Source organism: Nilaparvata lugens, chromosome 14 (genome assembly GCF_014356525.2).
Source record: "Nilaparvata lugens isolate BPH chromosome 14, ASM1435652v1, whole genome shotgun sequence".
In the NCBI taxonomy this organism is placed as follows: Eukaryota; Metazoa; Arthropoda; class Insecta; order Hemiptera; family Delphacidae; genus Nilaparvata; species Nilaparvata lugens.
The window spans coordinates 3120402-3139069 of record NC_052517.1 but is presented as its reverse complement, the minus strand read 5'-3'; the positions used below and the strand labels follow the sequence as shown (position 1 = coordinate 3139069).

Below are 18668 nucleotides of genomic sequence, written 5' to 3'. Positions count from 1 at the left end.
TGAGAGTCAAGTTTTGCAACGTTTAGATACACAACCGGTGGAGTTGGGATTTGAGGATACTTCTGATGTAATAATAGAGGAGGGATTTGTTGAAGGACACGCCAAGGAAACTTCAAGGAGACCTTCAAAAACTAGGAGAAGGAAGGAAAATTCAAGGAAGTCATCACAAAATGGAAGGAGAAATCTTGGGAACGGAAGTGTACCCCGGAGTGAAGAAAATGTGGGTAACCCAGAGCTGGATGTGGAGGAAATAGTTGGTGTAAGAGAAGAAAATGTCGACAATTTTGAGGGGAAATTGGATGAAGTTTCAATGGATTTCCCCAGGGTTAAAGGTAAAAGATGTAGAAAGAAGCTTACAGTAAATATTACTGCAGAAGAAGAAAAAATTGAGGATTTTGTGGGAGAATCAGACCTAAATCTAAAGGAGGTTACCAAGGTTAAATGTCGGAGAGGTAGGAAGAAAACTACTGAAAATGTTGTAGAATCTTTTTGCAACTTGGAACAACAAGATGATTCTATTGATAAAACTGCTGAAACATCTTACAACATGGGTAAAATAAATGGCTCTGTTAAAAACTGTGAGAAAGAGACAAATATTTGATGATCTACTTAGAGAAGTTCTTCAGAATCTGTCAAAAACCTGTGCTACAGTAAAAGTGAAAGATGAAATTGTGGAAGATAATGAAAGTGAAAACAAGAAACAGGAAATTGTTGAGGTTGATAATTGTGAGGAAAACAATGAAAACGAAATTGTTGTTAAAAGAAAGATTGGGAGACCCAAGAAACGACGGAAACAAGGTGGAAAATCGTTGGAAAACTGTGGTGGGGAGACCAGTTCTGCAGGAAATAAGGAATGCCTCGAAGATTGCAGTGTTGCCGATGTCAATTTAGCTTCTGAATTGAACAGTGCAGACAAGGTTAATGAATACAGTGTTGCCGATGTTAATATGGCTTCCAAATCTGAAAATGTTGAGAACTGTAGTGTTGCCGTTGTGAACCAGTTGGAACCGGTTAAAAAGCTGAGGAGACGGTCCAAAACTACAAAACCTCCATCAAATTCTGTAGAAGACTTTGAGAATTGCGGTGTTGCCACTGTTAACAACCGGTTGGAACCGGTTCGGCGATTGAGAAAACGGTGTATAACTACTGAAAATATGTCAGATTCTTGTGGAGAAACTTCTGGAACTTTGGGAGATACTGTTGTAATGCTGGGGGATGGACCGAAGACTACAGACGACCCTGAAGTGAGAGCAAGGGAAGCTCTGATTTTTGGTGGAAGCAAATCCAAGATGGCGGCCAATGATTCGGAAATGGCGGCCAGATATTGTACGAATAATCTGACTGCGGATGGATTGAAGATGATTATTAAGAAGGAGTTAAACAAACAAAATAAGGTGAGTGAATAATAAAATAAATTGAATATAAAATGAATTGAAATTATCTTAATTAAATTAATCACATTACTTAGTGAGATTCACGCTGTAAAGTCTGTGGAAATGATAGGAAGTCATTGTTGCCACTTCCCCATTCCCACCGCCTTCTATAGTACCATAGAGAAAAGATATCACATGGTTTGTAGAATTCATTCAAAGCTTGAAAGTTTTGTATCAAATTATGGAGTTGTGAAAGGATAGAACTATCTGCTTTGTCTAATGACAGACAAGGATAGCAACACCAATGTTGATCAGGTGCTGACTTTATAACGTGTTCATAGTCTATATACAATCTTGCAACGGTGTGGAGTTGTGAAAGGATAGAGCTATCTGCTGAGTCTAATGACAGACAAGGATAGCAACACCAATGTTGATCAGGTGCTGACTTTATAACGTCTTCATAGTCTATAGACAATCTGGAAACGGTGTGGAGTTGTGAAAGGATAGAGCTATCTGCTTAGTCTAATGACAGACAAGGATAGCAACACCAATGTTGATCAGGTGCTGACTTTATAACGTCTTCATAGTCTATAGACAATCTGGAAACGGTGTGGAGTTGTAAAAGGATAGAGCTATCTGCTTTGTCGAATGACAGACAAGGATAGCAACACCAATGTTGATCAGGTGCTGACTTTATAACGTCTTCATAGTCTATAGACAATCTTGCAACGGTGTGGAGTTGGAAAAGGGTAGAGCTATCTGCTTTGTCTAATGACAGACAAGGATAGCAACACCAATGTTGATCAGGTGCTGACTATATAACGTCTTCATAGTCTACAGACAATCTTGCAACGGTGTGGAGTTGTGAAAGGATAGAGCTATCTGCTTTGTCCAATTACAGACAAGGATAGCAACACCAATGTTGATCAGGTGCTGACTTTATAACGTCTTCATAGTCTATAGACAATCTGGAAACGGTGTGGAGTTGGAAAAGGATAGAGCTATCTGCTTAGTCTAATGACAGACAAGGATAGCAACACCAATGTTGATCAGATGCTGACTATATAACGTCTTCATAGTCTATAGACAATCTGGAACGGTGTGGAGTTGTGAAAGGATAGAGCTATCTGCTTTGTCGAATGACAGACAAGGATAGCAACACCAATGTTGATCAGGTGCTGACTTTATAACGTCTTCATAGTCTATAGACAATCTGGAAACGGTGTGGAGTTGTGAAAGGATAGAGCTATCTGCTTTGTCCAATTACAGACAAGGATAGCAACACCAATGTTGATCAGGTGCTGACTTATAACGTCTTCATAGTTTACAGACAATCTGGCATCGGTGTGGAGTTAGAAAAGGGTAGAGCTATCTGCTTAGTCTAATGACAGACAAGGATAGCAACATCAATGTTAATAAGATGGTGACTATATGACGTCTTCATAGTCTACAGACAATCTTGCAACGGTGTGGAGTTGGAAAAGGGTAGAGCTATCTGCTTAGTCTAATGACAGACAAGGATAGCAACACCAATGTTAATCAGGTGCTGCCTTTATAACGTCTTCATAGTCTATAGACAATCTGGAAACGGTGTGGAGTTGGAAAAGGATAGAGCTATCTGCTTTGTCTAATGACAGACAAGGATAGCAACACCAATGTTGATCAGGTGCAGACTTGTGACGTCATAACGTGAAATACAATATTCATGTTTTCTCATTTTTCTGGATCTTTCTACTCATTTTTATAAAATTTTATTTATTTTTTACAGTCTTCTCCTGAAATCTATGAAGAAAGCATCTTCGAGTATGGAAATGGTTTTCATAAAATTCGCTACATTATAAGGCAGGAGAAAGTTGCACCGGAGGTTAGTATAATCATTAATAATTATTATTATTATTAAACGAAAATCCCAATTAAATGTTGTAAATCACCCCGAAGACTAGGTAAATATAGGTATAGTGAGGTCCACGTTATAATGGCAGTGGATAAAGATAGAAGAATAGCGATGCCGATTCTCTGCATCAATTAATTATATTTCTACACTGTCAAAAACATAATTGACATGTTTGTGGACCTAGAAAAGGATAGTACCACTGGCTTTGTCGAATGATAGACAATGATAACAAAACCAAAGTTGATCAAATACTGTCATTATAACGTGGACCTCACTATAGACACGTCACTGTGTACTGTGAGAACTTTGACAAAAACTAGAAGATAAGGATGAGATATAGATAAAATAACTATCAACTCCGGCTGACGGCTTCGGCTATGCCTAAGAATTTTCGGATTATTATGAACTATTGTATTGATTGGTGATGAATCATACTGTATTTGATTTGATCTTATTTTGTATTGTTTTTTTGAAGTGAGAAATAAATTCGTTATCTATCTATCTATTACCCCGAAGACTTCTGCTACTGCAAGTATTGACAACAATGTAAACAGCTAGATGGAAATTCGTTGAGCGCTACTGTACAAAAACTTATTATCTGCCCGGGAATTGGACCCAGTACCATAGAGAAACAATAGCATAGATAGATATCCCATGGTATATGGCGTTTATGTCGCAACTTATAGGGCCGGTTTCCGAGCTCGGGATTTAGCTAAGTTCTAGACTTTACACAGCTGGAGTCAGAAAATTGGCTTTCCAAAACGGGGCGTAGTCGCAGCTTTTATAACAGTAGTCGTAGTTTTTATTTTCTTATTTCTATAAATTGGAAACGTTTTTCCTTGACGAAATTAGACATTTCTAAATAATTCAAAATAGCTGAAACTTTACACTATTTTCTCTTTATTTTATTTTGTGTTCAATTTTCTAGTTTTTCGAAATTTAATTCAAACGTGACTATGACAGTGACTGCGGTTTTGGAAAACCAATTTTCTGACTCCAGCTGTTTAAAGTCTAGGACTTGGCCAAATCCCGAGCTCGGAAACCGGCCCTTACTGTTATCTCAAGCTGATAGTCCACGTAGTTCTTTCCCGTGAAGCTATGTGACGCTGGTAGTCTCTCATATTGTGCCGTTCATACAATCTTACCCGGTCAAAACAGTAAAAATCGACAATAATCGACAGTAAACGACAGAAATAACAGTAAAAGTTGCGACATAAACGCCCTATACCATGGGATATCTACTTATGCTATTGTTTCTCTATGGTAATGGTTTCGATTCCTGGGCAGATAAATAATTTTTGTATAGTAGCGCTCATCGAATTTCCATCTAGCTGTTTACCCTGTTGTCAATATTTGCATGGTATATCTACTTACGCTATTGTCTCTCTATGCCAGTAATTTCTAATCATTGAATAATAATTGTTTATCAATTAGCATTTGAACAAATGTAAATTCCAATTTCTTTCCATCTGTTAGAATAATCCTTATTTATTAAAATACTTTTCTGAGATCAGTATATGAATGGAATGAAGAAAGATAGGTTACCAGAATTGTGCTAAATAATTACTACCCAGAAATTATTATTAAACGAAAATCCCAATTAAATGCTGTAAATCACCCCGAAGACTTCTGCTACTGCAAATATTGACAACAGGGTAAACAGCTAGATGGAAATTCGATGAGTGCTACTATTCAAAAATTATTTGTCAGCCCGGGAATCGAACCCAGTACCTCCAAATTAATTGCTGTAAATCACCCCGAAGACTTCTGCTACTGCAAATATTGACAACAGGGTAAACAGCTAGATGGAAATTCGATGAGCGCTAATATTAAAACAATACTATAACTTAATAAGAAAAATATGAGCTAAGTGGAAATATAAATCACAAAGTACAAAAAGTTTGGGAATTTATGGAGTATAAATACATGGCATTGTACCGGTAGCTGAAACAGTGTATGATTTTCAGGATAGAATTGAAAAAAAGTTTTCTATATCTTGATATTGGAATAGCCAGTCTTTAATTATTGTTGAGAATTCTTTCCAAGTTCTAGTTCTTCTACCAGCATGTGGTATAGCGTTGAAGAGTTTTGGGCCTAGGTATACAAAAGATTTAGAAAAGAAGCTAAAATTTATTCTTGGTAGTCTTGATACCAGGTCAAGTCTTCTTCTTTCAGAAAAGCTGGGCCTGAAAAATCCATCGTTTCCACTTCGCATAAAGAAAATTCTTAAGACTTTGAAAACAAAAAGATGGCGAATTGGGAGAATACGTAATCTCTTGTATAAAGGAAACGAATTCTCTCTTCGATTTTTGAATAGTATTAGTCTGATGAAATGTTTTTGCAATTTGTGTAGTGGACTAAAGTGCACTTTTGCAGCTCCACCCCAACATACAATGCCGTATTCTAATTTTGAATTTATTAAGGCATAATATACTGTGCGTAGTGTGTTTGTATCACACAGCTCTCTCAAGTGATAGAATTTACAAAGATAGGTATTGATACTTTTCTTGAGATTAGATATATGTGTTTTCCAATTTAAGGCTGAATCAATAAAAATACCAAGGTATTTAATCTCTTCGACCTGCTCTATAGGAGGACATTGGCATAATAAGTCATATGTACAGTTATTTAGATGGAAAATAATAGGTTGATTGTGAATTTTGGTGCGCGCAAAGAGAAATTAATAAATTTGGTTTTTTCGACATTGATTGCTAATCTATTTCTAAGATACCATTGTTGAAGAAATTTACAGTCATGGTTTACTCTATTGTACAGTTCATCCCATGATTTCCCTGAACTAACTAATACCGTGTCATCTGCATAACAAATATTTTTCCATTTAAATTGGCATCACATAGGTCGTTTACAAAAATTATAAAGAGAATAGAAGAAAGAACTGATCCCTGTGGAAGTCCTGAAGTTACTGTTGAAAAAGAACTACAGGTATTATTAATTTTTGTACATTGAACTCTATCATTTAAAAAAGATTTAAACCATTGTAGGGCCACGCCCCTTACCCCTGTAGATTCTAACTTATTTAATAGAAGACCATGCTCAACCGTATCAAAAGCTTTTTTTACATCTAAAAATAAAGCATTTACATTCAACCCATCGTTTACATTATTATATATAATTCTCATAAAGTCGACTAGTGCACGCTCAGTATCAAAACCTTCACGGAAGCCGTATTGGTTTTTACTAAAAAATTCATATCTATTCAGGAATTTCAATAATCTTGTTTTCATCAGTTTCTCTAATATTTTAGAAAAGATAGAGAGCAGCGCTATGGGTCTATAATTATTCAATAGTAAATTATTTGTCAGCCCTGGAATCGAACCCAGTACCTCCAAATTAATTGCTGTAAATCACCCCGAAGACTTCTGCTACTGCAAATATTGACAACAGGGTAAACAGTTAGATGGAAATTCGATGAGTGCTACTGTTCAAAAATTATTTGTCAGCCCTGGAATCGAACCCAGTACCTCCAAATTAATTGCTGTAAATCACCCCGAAGACTTCCGCAACTGCAAATATTGACAATATGGTAAACAGCTAGATGGAAATTCGATGAGTGCTACTATTCAAAAATTATTTGTCAGCCCGGGAATCACAATATCTCAGTAAACTCCATGTGTAGACTGGCTGGCCGCTATGGCTTCTTATAAAATGAGTGCTGCTATCCAGAGATTGTCAGTTTGGTGTAAGGGTAAGCATTCCTGACCGGCAATTAGGAGGTACTGGGTTCGATGCCCGGGAATGACAAATAATTTTTGAATAGTAGCGCTCATCGAATTTCCATCTAGCTGTTTACCCTGTTGTCAATATTTGCAGTAGCAGAAGTCTACGGGGTGATTTACAGCATTTAATTGGGATTTTCGTTTAATGATAATTAATTCATTAGCATTTGAATAATTGAAATATCTCAGTAATTTCCATCAGTATACTACCCAGAAGTCGAGAGAGACCGAGGACGTCCAAGAAAAAGATGGATGGATAATATGAGGTTCGGAATTGGCAGACATACCTTTCTCCGATCCTCTGTCTTGTCAATGCCTTCTATGGACGGTAGCTGATACAGGTTTATTGATGTAATATCAACTGTTCATTCTCGTTCAAAATAATCAATTATATTTTATTAAGCAACAAAATTATACTTTTCAATGATTTCATAATAAGGATTGAATATTTTGTTAATTGATTATTAATTCTACATTGTTAAAAGACGATCTTGCAACAGAGCAAAGCGTGAAAGAGATAGCGCGATCCGCCTTGTTGAATGATAGACTAGGATAGCAATACCATTGCTAATCAAACACTGCCATTATATCGTGGACCTCACTGTTAAATTGAATTGAAACATTTGAATAAATCAAATTGATAGTAGTTTTCATTGAAATGTGTTTTGATTAGATAATAATGTATTTAATTTTCTACAGGATGAAACACCATTGGTTGATGATTGTGAAAACAATGACGGAGATATTGGAGATACCAAAGCAACAGATAAAGATGAAAATATAAACAATAATGAACCACTACAGACTATCAAAGACGAGCCCATTGATCATGTAAGTCTCTCCAGGGTGATTATAAAAGGACTTGAAAACTTTGAAAGCACATAAATATTTAATATCGGGGACCGAGCTTCGCTCTGGAGTACAAAAGCATAAAAAATTTATTACGAAAGAAGAAATTATAATAACATTCATACAGAAATGTTCTATCTAATCACATTAAATTGAGATTAATTCCCAGAGGAATAAAAAAATTTCCCTCACAAAGGCCTAGTTGCACAAAAGCCGGTTAAATTTTAATCCAGATTAACTTCACATGAACCAAATCAGAGAAGACCATTTCAAAAAGATGGATGTACTGGAATTAATCAGGATTGAAAATAACCCTGTTTTTTGCAACCGGCGGCACTAAGTACCTGATTGAATGATTACAAAAGTTCAACAGCTGAGTCATAATTTTGACACAGTCCCACACACATGAACTCGCTCACTCACTTCCATCACTAACAGACGACGAAATAATTATCAGCTGTTTTCCCAAAGATTAATAATAATTATCCTTTTAATGTCCTTCAGCGAGTTTTCTCAGGGATGAGACCTAGTGCAATCGAATCTTTATATTATAAATCTACTATGTTCTGAATTTCGTGAGAATCGTTAAAGCCGTTTTCGAGATCCGGTGCAATACAAACATATAAACATCTAAACATCCAAACGTCTAAACATATAAACAGAAGCTGCTCGTTTAATAGTATAGGATTGAAATTACTAACAGAATTGAGAAAGGTGTCATTTTGTTACAAAACACTTCAAGTTTAAGGTGTGGGTGTTATTTTGGTTGGATGTGACAGCCGTTGGTAATGCGACATACATCCCACCGATAAACGATTTCTTGCCACCCTCGTACCAGCATAACTTGTGCAACCGCAGCGATCCGAATGTGATCCGATTTCGGAGATCATTAAGGCTCAACTGACACTTAGGCGACTGAGGTGGAGAAGAGACTGGACTCTAGTGGAGAGCATGTGTTTTCAAATATGGTGACGTCGCGGAGACTAGAATCGACTGGTCTGAGTGTCACCATTTGGAAACACATGCTCTCCACTAGAGTTCAGTCTCTTCTCCACCTCAGTCATTTTATTCCATTTGCTTTCCATATTTGTCATAGTTTGTCTAATGTTGTTCTGAATTGTCTTTTCATTTATTTTTCTGTGGTGATTATTCTTTATCAATATTTTTTGTGTAATGATTTATTGTATTTTGATTTATTTTGCTCATGTAGATAATTGTTTATTTATTTTCACAGCATGAGGAACTACTTTCTCTTGAAATAGAAGATCACCAAACCCAGGAATATACAGTGGATAATACTGAAGTTACGGGAAAAATAGAGGTAAGACATTAGTTAACCAATTTCAACCTTAGAGAAAATATAGCATAATACGATGCTATGATGATCCCATGGTGTATGGCTTTTATGTTCCAAATTTCAAGCCGATTTTTGTTAACTCAAGCCGACTACTATCTATGATTAGTGTGTTGATGGGAGTGTAAGAAGGGCACAGTATGAGAGACTACCAGCGTCACATAGCTTCACCAAAAACAACTACTAGGACTATCGGCTTCAGTTAACACTCACATTTGCAACATAGACACCCTATACACTGTCTATTATTAGTGTGTTGTTGGGAGTGTAAGAGTGTAAGAAGGGCACAGTATGAGAGACTACCAGCGTCACATAGCTTCACCAAAAACAACTACTAGGACTATCGGCTTCAGTTAACACTCACATTTGCAACATAGACACCCTATACACTGTCTATTATTAGTGTGTTGTTGGGAGTGTAAGAGTGTAAGAAGGGCACAGTATGACAGACTACCAGCGTCACATAGCTTCACCAAAAACAACTACTAGGACTATCGGCTTCAGTTAACACTCACATTTGCAACATAGACACCCTATACACTGTCTATTATTAGTGTGTTGTTGGGAGTGTAAGAGTGTAAGAAGGGCACAGTATGAGAGACTACCAGCGTCACATAACTTCACCAAAAACAACTACTAGGACTATCGGCTTCAGTTAACACTCACATTTGCAACATAACGGTCCTTTACCATGGCATATCACCACACATGATAAAGTATTAACACATCATGATACAGTATCATCACAACTAGATACACAACACCATAATTTGATACAGAATCTCCAAAATACATTATGGGCCGGTTCCTAGACTTTAAACAGCTGGAGTCAGAAAATTGGCTTTCCAAAACGGGGCGTAGTCGCAGTCATTGTCATAGTCACGTTTGAATTAAATTTCGAAAAACTAGAAAATTGAACACAAAATAAAATAAAGAGAAAATAGTGTAAGGTTTCAGCTATTTTGAATTATTTAGGAATGTCTAATTTCGTCAAGGAAAAGCGTTTCCAATTATAGAAATGAGAAAATAAAAACCACGACTACTGTTATAAAAGCTGCGACTACGCCCCGTTTTGGAAAGCCAATTTTCTGACTCCAGCTGTTTAAAGTCTAGAGTTACATTTGCTAACCCCCTTTATAATGCTGATGTAGCTATCTATGCATTGTTATTTACTAGCCATTAGCATAGAGAAACAATAGCATAAGTAGATATCCCATGGCATAGGGCGTTTATGTCGCAACTTTTACTGTTATCTCAAGCCGATAGCTCACGTAGTTCTTTCCCGTGAAGCTTTATGACGCTGGTAGTCTCTCAAATTGTGCCGTTCATACACTATCACCCCAACAAAACAGTAAAAATTGACAATAATCGACAGTAATCGGCTTGGGATAACAGTAAAAGTTGCGACATGAACGCCCTATACCATGGGATATCTACTTATGCTATTGTTTCTCTATGGTATTAGTTTAGTTGCTTTTTGGAGTCAGTCTGTTGCCAGAGCTCGTAGAGCGTACATCGCTCATAACCATGTATTAGATGTATTAGTATATTGAAATTAATAATTCTTTTTTAAAATGCCGGTTGGTTATTCCAGTTCCTTAAATTAGGACTTAGCTAAATCCCGAGCTCGGAAATCGGCCCTTAATCTTAATTAACATGATCTATGATTTACTAATGAATCTATATATATTAAAGCGAAATGGCACTCACTCACTGACTGACTGACTCACTCACTCACTCGCAGAACTAAAAATCTACCGGACCAAAAACGTTTAAATTTGGTAGGTATGTTCAGTTGGCCTTTTAGAGGCGCACTAAGAAATCTTTTGGCAATATTTTAACTCTAAGGGTTGTTTTTAAGGGTTTACAGTTCGTCTTTTAGCATGTATATTCTTCTTCTCCCAATCTCTTAATTATAATTGGAATTTCCATATCATATGTTACTATAGAACTATAATCTAGATAGAGTACCTCTTCGAAACAATTGTTAACTGGCAACTAAATTAATAATTTTGTCAGGTTGGCATTAAGTTGAGTTGACTTTGTTAGGTTGGCACCAAGTTGAAGATTTAAATGCATTTATCGCGGAAAATTGATTGGGCACTGCTACTTCAATCCTGGGAATATTATATTACTAGCCGTCAGGCTCGCTTCGCTCGCCATATCCGTTTAGCAAGACGTTTAGTCTGGACCTCCGACTGGATTCTCCTAACATATGATAAAAATGCTCAAATGAAAAATGCAGGCGAGCGAAGCGAGCCTGCTGTTCTCATTCCTGAACGATCCAGACGGTGGTCCAGGGGGCGGAGCCCCCTGGCTAGACTGATATGGCGAGCGAAGCGAGTCTGACGGCTAGTAGATTAATAATTTCTTGACGAATAAAACATATTTGTTATAGAATTAATAATAAATAACAAGAATTAACAATTTATATTAGGTAAGATATAGGGGGGGGGTGACTTGAATCACAGCCATCTACTATAGAAGGCGGTGGTAACAGAGAATCGGCAACTATGCCGTCCTATCATTTCCACTGACTTTTTAACGTGCATCCTACTCTAGATGATTTCGAGTCACTTTGGAGACGGCTGCTCTAGAAAACTGCTCTGATGCATTCTCCTGATTTTTTTTCCTTGCCCTATTACCATAGGTAAGAAAGTATTGCTTTCCAAAAAAATTTAAGGTACCCTAATTTCATGTTTTCTATACGTTTCAAGGTCCCCTGAGTCCAAAAACATGATTTTCGGGTGTTGGTCTGTGTGTGTGGGTGTGTGTGTGTGTCTGTGAACACGATAACTCCATTCCTAATTAACCGATTGACTTGAAATTTTAAACTTAAGGTCCTTATACCATGAGGATCCGACAATAAGAAATTCAATAAAATTCAATTCAAGATGGCGGAAAAATGGCGGATAATTACTAAAAAACCATGATTTTCACGGTTTTCGGTGAAACGAACGGCTCTAACGATCTTCTTCAAATTTATACCATGGATAGCTATTCATAAGCCCTATCGACTGACATGAGTCTCATTTCTGGGAAAATTGCAGGAGCTCCGTAATATTCTTGAGAAAAATGGCGAATAATTACTAAAAAACCATGTTTTTCACGGTTTTCTCGAAAACGGCTCTAACAATCTTCTTCAAATTCATACCATGGATAGCTATTCAAAAGCCCTATCGACTGACATGAGTCTCATTTCTGGGAAAATTGCAGGAGCTCCGTAATATTCTTGAGAAAAATGGCGAATAATTACTAAAAAACCACGATTTTCTCAAAAATGACTTGACCGATTTTTTTCAAATTCATATCCTGTATAGTTATTTATCAGCTGTATTAACTGGCATGAGTCTCCTCACTGGGAAACCAATGAGGGGTCCACCCCAGCCTTGAGAAATGGACTTTGTAGCCTCCTTCTCGTGCATGAGGTAGGTAGGTAGAGCAGTTAATAAAAGAACACATACTCGAGATATTTCATCTGTAGAACAGCTGTTTTAAAAATATCATCGAATTTCACAATTTACACAAAGGAAAAAGTACTCTGAAAACAATTATATACACACATATACAGTAGTCTGATCGTAGTTTCAAATAATTATGTTGCCGCCAATCGTCATTATGTTATTTCTCTAAATTATTGTCGTTTAAGAATGAGGCTCCCAGTTCAATGAGCAAGGAAAGTTGTGTGAGTGTACCACACCAGATTTTTCTATTATTATTATCCAGTCCTCCACTAATCAAATCAAATCAAATCGTTTATTGCACAAAAATATATACAGAATACAACTGAAAGGAAATTGACAACTTTGTGCTACACGTCGGCAAAAGAAAACTTGTACGCCGAAAATTATTATACTATTATTATAAATATCAAGGGCTATTTTCAGTTATAAAAATAAAACCTCTCTAATAATTTTAAGAAGTGTGTTGTGCTCTAAAATAGTTAAAGATGTTTAAAAAAATCTTACCATATTAGTTCTATTTTTTTAGTGTTTCAGTAGTATTTGTACAAAAATCTCAATTATATTTTAATGCTTTACTGTATTTTACAAGAAAATCTCACAAATTTACTCAATTTTGTTTCAATTTACAGGACAACCTCATTCTAGACCAGCAACGAGTTTTCAAATTTAGAAACCGGAGTGGACCCACTAAGAGAAATTTGATTGACAAAAGTGTTGACATCAGCAGTTTCGTCAACCGCTGCAAACAGACAACAGTTGGCAACACTGTTGACAACAAATGCATAATAAATAGCAACCTAGGCAAGTATACAATGGTGATCAAATCTGATATTTCTGAAATTAAAGTTGAAGATGGTTCGGACAATTTTAGGGGCAAACGTAGAAGGTCTAGGAAAGGTAGGAGATGTTCTAAAATAATTAGGAAACCGTCGAATAGTGTTATAGATGGTACTAAAATGTGTAAAAATCTGGTGGTTAGTCTGGTGAAATTAGATGTAGATTCCTTAAGTACTAGTCAAAATTGTGAAGATTTGAGGTCTGGGTTTGAAAATGATGTTAAAGAGAGTATAAATGATGTCAGGGACGTTAAAAACAGTACAGATGTTGATGGAACTGTTGAAAATTGTGTAAAATATACAGAAGTTGTTGGAAACAGTACATATAATACTGGGAGTGTTAAAAACAGTACATATGTTGACGGAGGTGTTGGAAACAGTACAGATAATATTGGGAACGATAAAAACATTACAGATGACGGAGGTGTTGGAAACAGTACAGATAATGATGCCGGGAATGTTAAAGACAGTACAAGAGATACTGGGAGTGTTAAAAACAGTACAAATGAAGCAGAAAACGTTAAAGAGAGTACAAATGGCGAAAACTTGGAAAATAGTACAGTTGATGTAGGAGTTAGAGACAGTACAGATGATGTAGGAGTTAAAGACAGTACAGGTGATGCTGGGAGCGTTAAGAGCAGTACAAATGAAGCAGAAAACGTTGAATATATTATAAATGATAATGAAAACTTGAAAAATAGTACAGATAATGTAGGAGTTAAAGACAGTACAGGTGATGCAGGAGTTGAAGACTCTACAAATAATGCAGGAGTTAAAGATAGTACAGATAATGCAGGAGTTAAAGACAGTACAGATGATGCTTCTATCGTTAAAAACAGTACAGATAATGCTTCTATCGTTAAAAACAGTACAGATAATGCTTCTATCGTTAAAAACAGTACAGATAATGCTTCTATCGTTAAAAACAGTACAGATAATGCTTCTATCGTTAAAAACAGTACAGTCACATCTAGTCCAGTATCATGCAAGATTCAGGTCAGAAATCTAGCAAGTCTACTAGGTCCTAGCACTTGTAAAAACGTAGAAAACTTGCCAAAACTGTCCTCCAATAAAAACCTTGTTAGAAATCTTGCCAGTATTGTTAGTAAACTTGATTTAATTGCTAGAAAAAATGTCGAAAATGAAGATTCAAAGGATGGTGATGATTTAATGGGAAATATAATGAATTTTAATTCGAATAAAGATGTAGTTTCACACAGTTCTCATTTTTCAGATACCACTTATCATGGTGACGATAAAGATATTGATGAAATTAATACAAATTCTATTCATAATAAGAATTCTACTAGTACAATATATTCAGATACTAATGAGAATCTAGATGTAAATGATGGTGTAAATTTGAATATCAACCAAGGTCTTGCCAAAACTAGAGTAGATACAAAATTAAATGAGGAGGATACAAATGTTTGTGATACAACAGCTCCTGTATCTAATAATAATGTATCAAAAGGTGATACATTTGATGAAGTTGGTACATGTAATACTGTCAAAAAAGGTAGGATGTCTTTGAGAAAACGTAGAACCTCTATAAATTACAACGAGAATGTTTTGAATATTGTTGGCAACACTGATGTTGTACCGGATTTTTTAGTTTCTAGTGGAGTTGAGAATTTTGAGAACGTTTGCAGTAGTAGTACATCATATGTTAATTTTGGTTGTGTACCACAATTAAATGACGTCATAAAACGTTCTAGAAATTCAAGGTTTTCCGCGCCAAATTCTAGTAAAGACGATGACATTGAATTTGTGCCCACTGTAAAGCTAGAAGCTAATACTGTGCCGATTGACCTTGATGGTGTATCAAATTATGGTGGTACTGTATCAAGCCATATTGATACTGTATCAAGAAAGGGTCGTGATTTCAATGATGCTGTATCAAGAAAAAGGGACATTGTTCTTGGTACAGTATCAAACAGCGACGACCAATTTGATATAGTCTCAAGAAAGGGCTGTGATTTCAATGATACTGTATCAAGAAACAGGGGCATTGTTCTTGATACAGTATCAAACGGTGACGATCAATTTGATACAGTATCAAGAATGGGCCGTGATTTCAATGATACTGTATCAAGAAACAGGGGTATTGTTCTTGATACAGTATCAAACGGTGACGACCAATTTGATACTGTATCAAACTTGGAACCTGTATTATCAGATTATGAAGAGAAGTATAGCTCAGTTTTGGAAAACGAAAATGCCCTAAAAGTAACTGACGACAAGGGATTCTTGGAGACGGTGCGATCCTTTTTGGAAAACGAGAATGTGGAGGAGGAAGAGAAGGGGGTAAAGGTGAGAAAAAAACGTAGGAGACGATGTGAGATGCCCCAGATTCCCTCTGACCTAAAATGCGAAATCTGTGGGAAGGTGGTATCAACTAGACAAAGCTACCGACACCATATTAGCACCCACACAGATCCCAGGAAACAGTTATTGAAATGTAGCGTTTGCAACAAGATGTTGGCGGGCGAAAGGAGGCTGAAATCACATATTACCAACTTCCACACAAATATCAACATATATAGCTGTGATTTTTGTAAGAAAATCTTCCATGATAAGGGGAATCTGTATAGACATATCGTTCATGTGCATCTCAATATGGCCCCCATGTATACTTGTGATATCTGTAAGAAATCTTTTCAGAAGAAGTCGTACCTTCAACAACATATAAACCTGCATATGGGGATCAGGAAACATGTGTGTAACCTTTGTGGGAAGAATTATATGAACAAGAGTGATTTACAGAACCATTTAGACGCACATGTTGGGTTTGATAGGTATGTGTGTGGGTTATGTGGTAAGCGGTTGTCATGTATGCAAACTATGAACAATCATATGAAGACGCACACACAGGAAAACATGTTCAAATGTAAGGTATGTGGGAAACAGTATGCTTCCAAGAATAGTTTGCAGCAACATATGAATCTACACACGGGGAAACGGTTCACTTGTGGCAAATGTGGGGCGAAATTTCCGTACAGGGAAGGTTACAAACGGCATATGAGGTCACATGACGGGAAACAGCAAAAATGTACTGTATGTCACAAGGTTTTCCAGAGAAAAACTTATCTAAAGAAGCATATGACGATACATACCGGGATGGAACAGTTTATGTGCGTGTATTGCGGGAAAAAGTTTATCGACAAAAGTGATTATAAAAAACACATGAACACTCATACACATAACGAAAAATTTCCCTGTGAGTTTTGTGGGAAAGTTTTCCACAACAAACAGTACTATGTGATGCATAAAAAGATGCATACTGGGGACACGGAGCATGTGTGTAAGTACTGTAATAAGAAGTTTATGAAGAGGAATTTGTTGGAACGGCATGAGAGTATTCACGAGGGGACGAATTTTGTGGCTTGTGAAGTGTGTGGAGCCGTGTTGAGCAGTGTGAACAGCTGTCGGAGGCATATGCGGAATAAGCATGGGTGGGTGAGGGAAATTTGTGAGGAGGTTGGTAGTGGGCAGAGTGTGTGAGGGAAATTTTTGGAGAGGTTGGTAGTGGGCAGAGTGTTTGAGGGAAATTTTTGGGGAGTTGGTAGTGTGCAGAGAGTGTAACTATAGTAGAGAATTGAAGCCAATTATATGGCTAATCTAGAAGCGAACCAAGGGAAATTTGTGAGGAGGTTGGTAGTGGGCAGAGTGTGTGAGGGAAATTTGTGGGGAGTTGGTAGTGTATAGAGAGTGTAACTATAGTAGAGAATTGAAGCCAATTATATGGCTAATCTAGAAGCGAACCAAGGGAAATTTGTGAGAAGGTTGGTAGTGGGCAGAGTGTGTGAGGGAAATTTGTGGGGAGTTGGTAGTGTATAGAGAGTGTAACTATAGTAGAGAATTGAAGCCAATTATATGGCTAATCTAGAAGCGAACCAAGGGAAATTTGTGAGAAGGTTGGTAGTGGGCAGAGTGTTTGAGGGAAATTTTTGGGGAGTTGGTAGTGTGCAGAGAGTGTAACTATAGTAGAGAATTGAAGCCAATTATATGGCTAATCTAGAAGCGAACCAAGGGAAATTTGTGAGGAGGTTGGTAGTGGGCAGAGTGTGTGAGGGAAATTTGTGGGGAGTTGGTAGTGTATAGAGAGTGTAACTATAGTAGAGAATTGAAGCCAATTATATGGCTAATCTAGAAGCGAACCAAGGGAAATTTGTGAGAAGGTTGGTAGTGGGCAGAGTGTGTGAGGGAAATTTGTGGGGAGTTGGTAGTGTATAGAGAGTGTAACTATAGTAGAGAATTGAAGCCAATTATATGGCTAATCTAGAAGAGAACAAAGGGCCGGTTTTCGAGCTCGGGGTTTAGCTAAGTTCTAGACTTTAAACAGCTGGAGTCAGAAAATTGCCGTTCCGAAACGGGGCGTAGTATAGCCACCTCTAATACAAGGCCCTGGTCTACGATATTGCAACGTCGCAGTGTAGGCCTAGAATGTAATAAGGCTAGTATCACACTCATTCGGTTCGTTTCGTTTTCGGTTCGTTTCCGGCAAATTCAGTGTGAAACGGTAATTCGGTACCGAATAGAAACCGCATAGAACCGAACGCCCACTTGACTCTAATAAATTCCATCAGGTTTCTATTCGTTGCTAGCGAGAGGCTACTTTCACACACTTTCGGTTCGGTTCGTTTCGTTTTCGGCAAATTCCGATAAGTGTGAAACGGTAATTCGGTTTGAATTCGGTACCGAATAGAAACCGCATAGAACCGAACGCCCCCTCGACACGAATAGGTCTCATTATATTCGAATTCGTTGCTAAGGAAACAGGAAAAATCATAGTCTTTTACACACGCTTGCCTTTTTTGTTTTTATTTCAACCTGATATCGTGATTATCTGTTTCAAAATTTACCAAGTCAAAATAATATGGTCTATTCATTTCTGTTAGTTCACAGGCAGTTAGTAGACAGATTTCTGTCAATTAACGTTGGTTCACAGGAACATTTTTTTCTCAATGAATAGTTTGCTAAAAAAATATGAAAGATATGAATTAAAACTCAGGGAGATTTTTTTTCCACGAATATTACATGATTTCATCAATGGAGAGGAGAGATGAAGTTTATGTACCATGTGTCAAAACAAGGAACAAATTTTCAATTTAAGAAAATAATCTCTCAACATCCAAAATTAACATAATCAAAAAGAAAC

General features: G+C 36.9%; 1 protein-coding gene across 3 annotated transcripts; it reads left to right on the top strand.

Moving 5' to 3' along the window:
• Positions 1–417: 417 nt before the first annotated feature.
• Positions 418–17902, top strand: LOC111051903. 3 transcript variants are annotated; one of them, XM_039440509.1, is made up of 6 exons: positions 418–1394; positions 3142–3237; positions 7704–7835; positions 9088–9174; positions 13301–16987; positions 17161–17902. In XM_039440509.1, exons 1-6 carry the CDS (start codon positions 561–563, stop codon positions 17182–17184), a joined length of 4860 nt encoding a protein of 1619 aa, XP_039296443.1. In that variant the 5' UTR covers positions 418–560; the 3' UTR covers positions 17185–17902. The 3 variants fall into 3 exon arrangements, with proteins under 3 accessions (XP_039296443.1, XP_039296442.1, XP_039296444.1); XM_039440508.1 differs by having other exon boundaries at positions 17029–17902; XM_039440510.1 differs by having other exon boundaries at positions 13301–16991; positions 17165–17902.
• Positions 17903–18668: the final 766 nt, after the last annotated feature.